General features: G+C 35.8%; 1 protein-coding gene across 1 annotated transcript in view; it reads left to right on the top strand.

Moving 5' to 3' along the window:
• Nucleotides 1-1,469: 1,469 nt before the first annotated feature.
• The window catches only part of tbl1xr1b (TBL1X/Y related 1b), a 24,940-nt gene continuing 18,427 nt past the window's right edge, over nucleotides 1,470-7,982 (top strand). The window contains exons 1-3 of the mRNA XM_051138602.1: nucleotides 1,470-1,735; nucleotides 4,200-4,264; nucleotides 7,426-7,526. Of these exons, the coding sequence (XP_050994559.1) occupies nucleotides 7,469-7,526 (58 nt within the window). The 5' untranslated portion in view covers nucleotides 1,470-1,735; nucleotides 4,200-4,264; nucleotides 7,426-7,468. The remainder of the gene's footprint in view (nucleotides 1,736-4,199; nucleotides 4,265-7,425; nucleotides 7,527-7,982) is intronic.

The raw sequence follows: 7,982 nt of genomic DNA, 5'->3' as shown, positions 1-7,982 counted from the left end.
GAAATAAAAAAAAAAAGTTATAGAGGTTTAAGTTTATGAAAATGCTTTTATATAAAGCATATTTTATATAAAATATATATTTTATGAAACATGTTGAATTCTAAACCTGCTAGAAAATCAAAGGCATAAATCTAAACAAGCTGTGTTCCAAATTTGAGGTTGATATCTCAAAAAATGAGCTTTCAGTAAGATTCTGTTTGGGCACAGTGTCAGATTTTCCCCATAAGATGCCAGCAAAACTCCGCTGATGCACACAGTGGTTGGATTTGTGATTTGCAGTAGAGTTTTTCTTTCTCAAATATTACAAGAACACACACACACAATTTTTTTTTTTTTAATGACACATGTACACACCACACTCTGACATCCATACCAGCACACCTACACAATTATAGCTGCATTATTTATCCAGTTGCCTCTATAATTTGCGAAAGCAGAAAACAGGAATAAAGTGAGTATTTTGTTTATTGGCCAAACCTGAAAAAACTGCACCATCTGGTAAATAATGGTAAAAAAAAATAAATAAATAAATTTGAAGCTCTGCCAACAGAATGAAAGTCTATTAACAAACATTGCATCATTTTACAGTTGAATGGCACTGTGATTAAAAATAGCAGTTTTAATAGGTTTCAATTGGGACATTTTTTCCAAATGGTGCTGAGTGTTACACTTTTTTGTAAAATAGATTTATTAAAGGAAATGGAGGTGAAATAGTTAAATTCCAATAAAAATGCACACCTGTGCCAAAATGTATGCAGCTGGCAATAACACAAGCAAAATGATCACAAAAAACAAGACTGAAAAGGACAAAAATGTCCAAAAGGTTGCACAAGGGTTAAAATGTGTCATCAACTCCCAAATGAAGAGAGGGGGAAATGTTTTTTAAGGAGGTTCTAAAGGAGGTTTAGAATTAGACCATAGGTCCGTTTTCCAGATTCAGAGACGGGAAAACAGTTCTAATACTCAAGGGACTGATTTTTTAGTCACAGGACTACTGCGATGCTTTTAGAAAACTTATGGTAGATTGAAAATAGCAGTGTAATACGCAGACCAATGATGTCAGTCTGTTATTGAATGACTGAGCAGAGGAGATTGTGGGTGTGGCGGAATTGCAGGCAGTGACCGGCCAGGCAAAAATCACCTCTGGTTCAGTGGTGGGGGTTGGGCGTTCAACCATGTTGTCCATCAACATTCCGATTTTATCAACTTTTTGTTATTTTCATTTTGAAAAAGGTCGATTTCGAAATACAATACGGTACAAATTATAAGTCTTCTATTACAAGTTAATATCCCAAATCAACATTTCGCTACAATACGCATTCTCCCGCTTTTGAGGGACATAATGTTTAAGATTTTACATATTTTATTGCTTTTTTATTTATTTGTTTGTTTGTATTTTTACATTTTTATTTATTACTTTTCGTGACTGGAAGGAAGCCCCGTTGGCCTGATACCTCATTTTCGCCTGGAAAGTCTCCGCCCTACTGCTAGTCTGAGGCCGTCGGCTTCCTCTGAAGCGCTTGGCTGTCCATAAGCTGCTAAATGTTTCTTTTATTCCTTTATATTTCCAACAGACAATAGGAAAATAGATATTATTCGAGGACAGAAGTACCACTGTGGAGTTGAAAGATCGAGGGATACCTTCCTGACGGATTTGCGTCGGCGCTGTGGCACATTTGTTCAGTACTTTAGCTCCAGAAGCTAGCGGTTGACGAGAGTGGAAGCATCGGCACGAGTAAGACGAGCCTCTTATTCGCCCCCCAACACATCCCATAACCCAGTTATGCGTGAGCTGACCGTTCTGTTCCCCGTTTGCGTTTTTAGATTGCTGAAGTGCGGTTATAACTCATGAAAAGTTGATTTTGAAGAGTGAAACTGCAGCGCGTGTGGCCGCGCGGTGGGGGATGGGCGCTCTGGTTTCTCGCGCCTTGCACGCGAGATGGACGTTGACAACAACTAGCTTTTATTTAACCGACTAGTTAGCTGCGTTGCTATGGAAGCAACCACGTGTTGCAACTAGAATCGCTCATTTTTTGCATTTGTTTGGGGAGTCTGTTGTTTCCGGTGACGTTTATCCACGATGCGTATTAGCCGTAAGCTAATAATCGAATGACATGCAATGGCGCTTCCGGCAGAGTCTTAGTGTAACAGTTGTTACGATCAGATTTTTGAAAATATTATTATTCATTTTTTTTTCCCTAATTATGCACTTAATTAAGTTTTATTAACTAAATACATAGATACGTTTTGTTATTTGATTTAATTTAATGACGTGTTATAACTGTACCCTTTAATAATACGGGTGTTTTTATGGTGAAGATTTAAATAGGGAAAAATTAATCGACCTCACATGGAGTTTAACAGTTATTATGTATATATAAATTACAGCAACTGTATAATTAGATTTTTTTTTCTTTGTCAAAGAAGCGATGTATAATATTGCTCTATTGTAGGCTGAATGATAAGGACATTTAGCTATTTGATACAAATGCAAAATTAGATTAAAATAAGTTGACTAGTTCAATACCAATAATGAGTAGTAAAGCAATGTGGCCTAATAGAAGCTTAATATTTTACCAAATATACATTTTTCACACTATCAATAGGGTCTTAATACAAAAAAACTGTATAGATGCCTTTTAAAGTTCTGCATGGGGTTCCTCGCATGAGGATGATCATATTTTGGGGTCCATGGCATCTAAAAGAGTGAAAACCCCTACGCTAAGTGACAGAGAATCACACGCTAACAGACTTTCAGGTCAGGAAATATGTGTTTTAAAATCAGCTCCAAATATCAAAGGTGTTTCTTATCCTCAGACTGGATGTTATCATAGTCTGAAGCGGGAAATAAAAGTCTTTGAAATGACTAGCATCACCTCGTTCAAACTGAAAATCAGGCAGTAAAGAAATCTCTGTTAATGAAAGAAATCTGAAAACTAAATTTTTTAATCCTGTTATATATCCTGTTATATTTTATGAAATATATATTTGACATTGGACCACACAACCAGTCATAACGGTCATTTTTTTTTTTTTTAATTGAGATTTATCTGAAACCTGAATAAATATGCTTTCCATTGATGTATGGTCATAGGACAATATTTGCTCGAGTTACAGCTATTTGAAAATCTGGAATCTGAGGATGCAAAAAAATCAAAATATTGATAAAATCGCCTTTAAAGTTGTCCAAATGAAGTTCTTAGCAATGCATATCACTAATCAAAAATTGAGATTTTATATATTTACGGTAGGAAATTTACAAAATGTCTTCATGAAACATGTTTACTTAATATCCTAATGATTTTTGGCAGAAGAGAAAAGCGACAATTTTGACCCACACAAAAGTGCATGGTTGAAATTATTATTTTTCCTTTTTTTTTTTTTTTTTCGACTTGAGTGTAATACAGTGGAAGTTATATAATCTAGGCCATTTAACTGCCCATTATTTGGATACTTTGAGATCATTATTGTCATTGGGGTAAATACTTTGCCCACAGTGTAAGTAACAGAATCTTCCAACAGACTGACCGCAGGATAATGCCCTTCTAAAATATTTTTGATGGATTTTGAGTGCAGATGCACATATTGGTTTATCTATCAGGCATTGGTCAGCCATTTAAAGCCCTTATCAGTCAACCTAGTAGTTTCATTCTAGTAGTTTCAGAGGCTTGTTTTAGGTTGATCTCACTATCTCAGCATTGGCTGCCGGATCAGCAGTTTGATTTCTGTGTGATTAGAGCCAGTACGGTCAGACCCGCAATAAAGCTGAAGTGGAATAGGTTACAACCTGCCAGTATCTCTGTTTCTGATACCTAATAGGGACCACACCTGTGACTGTGTCAATGACTTATGTAATCTTTATGTAATTTTATGATTATTACTTTTTGTGATGAGTTTGCACCAGCTGTAAATAATTGCATTAATTTACAAAATCCATATCCATAAATCTCATTGGTCACAAAAGAAAAGTGGAAATATAAAATAACTGGAGGTTTTACTCTAAACTGTGATGATGTGTGTAGATGATTTACCATTTGTTTAAAGCTAAATGATTATGTTGACAGTTGCTAGCTGAGTTAATGAATGATGTTAACAAACATTTTCACTTGTATTCTGTTAAGCTGTTGCCTCTTCTTAATTACAGAGGAGGGGGGGGGACGTAAATCAGATTGTATCTAACACAGTCTTTTTATTGACAGGCTGATTTGACTTTGCTCCCATGGATGGCAAGAATATGAGCATCTAATCAACACTTGGTATCATGGTAAGCAAGTGTCATACTATATTAACAAGGATCCTTACAATTCATGTGACTGTCTTAAATTTCACCCTGTAAAGTCATAAGAAGTCTTCAAGGAGTCATGATGTTGCTAAAAAGAACGTGTATTTGTAGTAATGCGATGAGTTTAGGCAGTTTGAGGTTCAAAAAACATTATTTTCCACATACTGTAAATTATTGTTGCTCCTCTCTGCTCCACCTTTCTGAAACGCGTCGATTTTTACAAAGCTCATCGTTCTGAAAAGTGCGGTGTGCCTCGATTTGCCAGCTATACACAGGGTTTCTGCAGGTCTTAAAAATTCTTAAATCGCTTTTCCGTGAATTAAGGCCTTGAAAATGTCTTAAATCAGAGCAGCAAGTCTTAAATTCATATGATCATTGCATTAATTTTCATGAGGGATTGTTTCCACATGTTTCATTTTAAAGTGAAGCGAAAGCGTAATTTCTGTGCTACATGGCTTAGCTCAATATTCATTAAATAGTACGCAGTAGATGGTGGTATATGCTGCTTCATCTGTCAGTCACCCGAAGAAGAACTTGTCGTTTTGATTTTTTTTATAGTAATAAAAATCTTTTAGCTCAGAGAACAGAGAATACAATTAAAAACTGAACGCGGCTGCTCAATGCAGCGTGTGCTGAATGACAGTCACATCACTGATCAGATTTCATTTATCACCTGATAAGGAATGAGTCGAGCTGACTGACACGAAGAGAGAGGTGAGAAAGACAAGACCATGGCGGAAGAGTTTCAAAACTAAATGCAAAAGCGCCCTTTTAAAAAATATTTTGGATTTTGAAAAGCCTGTTGACTTCTGCCATTTATTTAAGATGATAGTGGAAGTTTCATATTTATTTGGTTCCACAGTGTGTGCTGATTTTTATTTATTGATACTGTGTAATTTATTTATTTTTTTTTAGATATTTTACATCAAGGTGTATGCCGTGCTTTCAAGCTCTCTGATTTGTTTTGCTAATAAACGTTCTACGTTTTTTTAATTTATTTGGTTACACAGTGTTTACTGATTTTCAGTTTTGTATACCTATTTAAACTTTGTGTAAGTTGATATTTTATATTTGGCATACAACATGGTGTATTTTTATTCGATTTGTTAATAAAAGTTTATTACGTTAATGTCGCTAATTTAAAAGTGAAAGAAAAATGCGTACAACTCTTTTACGAGCTACTTAAAACCTAAGGAAAGTGAAGAAAAGAGGGAAAACAAACTAAAAACAAACAACTGCTTGACACCAAATTGCCACTAATTTGAAAGTGAGAGTAAAATGTGCACAGAGCTTTTACAGAAGGAAAGCTGGGAAAACTGAAACGAACTATAAACAAACAATTGCTAGATGCTGAATTGCTCCTAATTTGAAAGTGAAAATAAAACTTGAACTTTATAGAGAACATACTGCTGAATTGTTTTCCCTTTGATTTTTTTTTTTTTTTTTTTTCTTAAATTTTCTTTAGTTGGTCTTAAGAAGGTCTTAAAGTCTTAAATTAAAACCTGCAGAAACACTTTATACGGTGCATTGTGATTGGCCAAATACCTCAAGCATGTGACAGAAATGTTACATCTCTTACCATGTTGTGATGCCTTGTCCCGGCACGACGATAAAAACAATAAAACCAATTACAAATGAGCCGTTTGTTATATCTAGTGAGGACATAATTACTGATTATAGTGACTTATACTGTCTTTTTACGTGTTGCGTTGCGCCGTGTAAAAATAACATCATGTCTGCATTTGTGATTGCAGAAACGACAAACAACAAGCACTACTCTACACTGCTTAAAACTCGCGTTTGAATAGTCAGTAGCAAATTCTTTAAACATGAAAACGTACTTACAGGCTGCGAGTCAGAAGTGCCAGACTGTCCTTGCAAAGTTGGAATTGCCCCACTTTATAGTGTGCACAGCTGGCATTATAGGCTGCTCTCCCAGGTTCAGGCAACAGTCCTCTGTAAAATGCATTGCACATACTCGAATATTTGCGTTGTACTGTTCTGGAACAGTGTTGTAAATATAACTTAACCACTGATTTCTAGTTGTGTCCGCATTTGGAAGGTCAAACAAAGTCCTTTCGCGTTTGCAATGAAACAACACAGCGTCTCCACAACATGGCGGTGGCTGCAACAATACTACAGCGAGAATAAAAGTTGCGCCTTCTTTAAAATGTACTTCATTTGATAAAAAAGTAATTTGAAAGGGTCTTAAATCTGATGAGTCAAAATGTGTATTTGTGTGGGACTTGTGCCAGCTAAGTAACTGCTGTTGAGATGAATGGATATATAAAAAAAAAAGCACTGCTGTCTGAATGATCAGTGCTTTTTTTTTCTTCAGAAAACCAATGTTCTGATCTGTGATAACTATTAGTGTTATATAAAAGATTTTAATGTAAAGACTGACCTAACACCTCCTAAGAATCTTTTTTATGTGGAAAAGCATTTTATTTGATCATGAATAAGGAAATGGTTGCACTTTCAGGGCTATTGACACGTCATAAACAACAGGGAGTCTCGTCATATGATGGGTTGCTGTTTTACGTGAAGGCTTATTAGACTGAAAGAGGCTTAAAGACCAAACAAGAGGCTGTACAAGTGCATCTGGAGTATTTCCTCTTGTTTAACACATGCAGTTCTTCCCATCACAATATCCGTCCCTACTGCGCCACTTCCTAAGTATTCTTTCCAGTGGTGAGCAAATGGGTGGAAAATTTCCCCAGGGCTCAAATGGGCTTCCATGAGAAAGTTCAGTCGAGGAGGTCAGGTTCAGTTCTCTGTTTGTTTAAAAGGTTTGAGTTGTTTATGTAAACTGAAAAGCAGGTTTACTACATTTCTTTGCAGGGTCCGAAATGAAATGTTAATTTTAAGTGGCTAAATGATTTAAAAATAAAGTGTACAAGCCAGTCAGATTTACTACTCATTACAGAATTAAAAATATGTTTGTGTCCTTGTTTTATAAAAATACATGTTTGAAATGTACATTTACATTACAAAAAATGTCTTTACGAAAATCTAACTCGCTCTGAACTTTGGTAGTTGGCATGTTGTTTATATATATATATATATATATATATATTTAAAAAGTGTGTCCAGTAATGTCCTATGCTGTTGGCGAACCACAATAACATGCTTTTGTTTTCCAGGCTCCACTCTCGCCCTGACCTCTTGGTTCACCCAGGATCCAAAATGAGCATAAGCAGTGATGAGGTCAATTTCCTGGTGTACAGATACCTGCAGGAGTCAGGTGTGTATCTGCTCATCATCTACAGGCTAGCCTCTTCATTTGAGCCAACAGCACATATTCTGTGTGCACCCTGTTTCATATTGCATGCAGTGGCAGGTTTTTGCCCTTTGCCATGTTTATTTCCTAGGAACTAATTAGTGGTTTAGCCACCTAACAAACCACCCAGAACACCCTAGAAACCACATTACAACATACTAAAACAATGCAGGACAATAGCAACTGCATAGAAACTCCGAAGTTCCATATCTTTTAGTTGAAATGTAAAAATGTGATTTTATTATATGCTGTTCTTTTAAAGTTGTCAGAACCAGTGGAATTTCGCTATATAGTTCACTTTAGTTAGTGAACTTTTTCAATTATTTAACCAGTCCTGTACACGCCTTGGCAATAGCAACAGTGAGTCAGGCACCTACAAACTAGAGTTTACAGTTTGTCAAAAAAACAAACGCTGTGCAT

The sequence above is a fragment of the Labeo rohita genome, chromosome 2 (genome assembly GCF_022985175.1).
Source record: "Labeo rohita strain BAU-BD-2019 chromosome 2, IGBB_LRoh.1.0, whole genome shotgun sequence".
In the NCBI taxonomy this organism is placed as follows: domain Eukaryota; kingdom Metazoa; phylum Chordata; class Actinopteri; order Cypriniformes; family Cyprinidae; genus Labeo; species Labeo rohita.
This window is presented reverse-complemented; position numbering and strand designations above follow the sequence as displayed.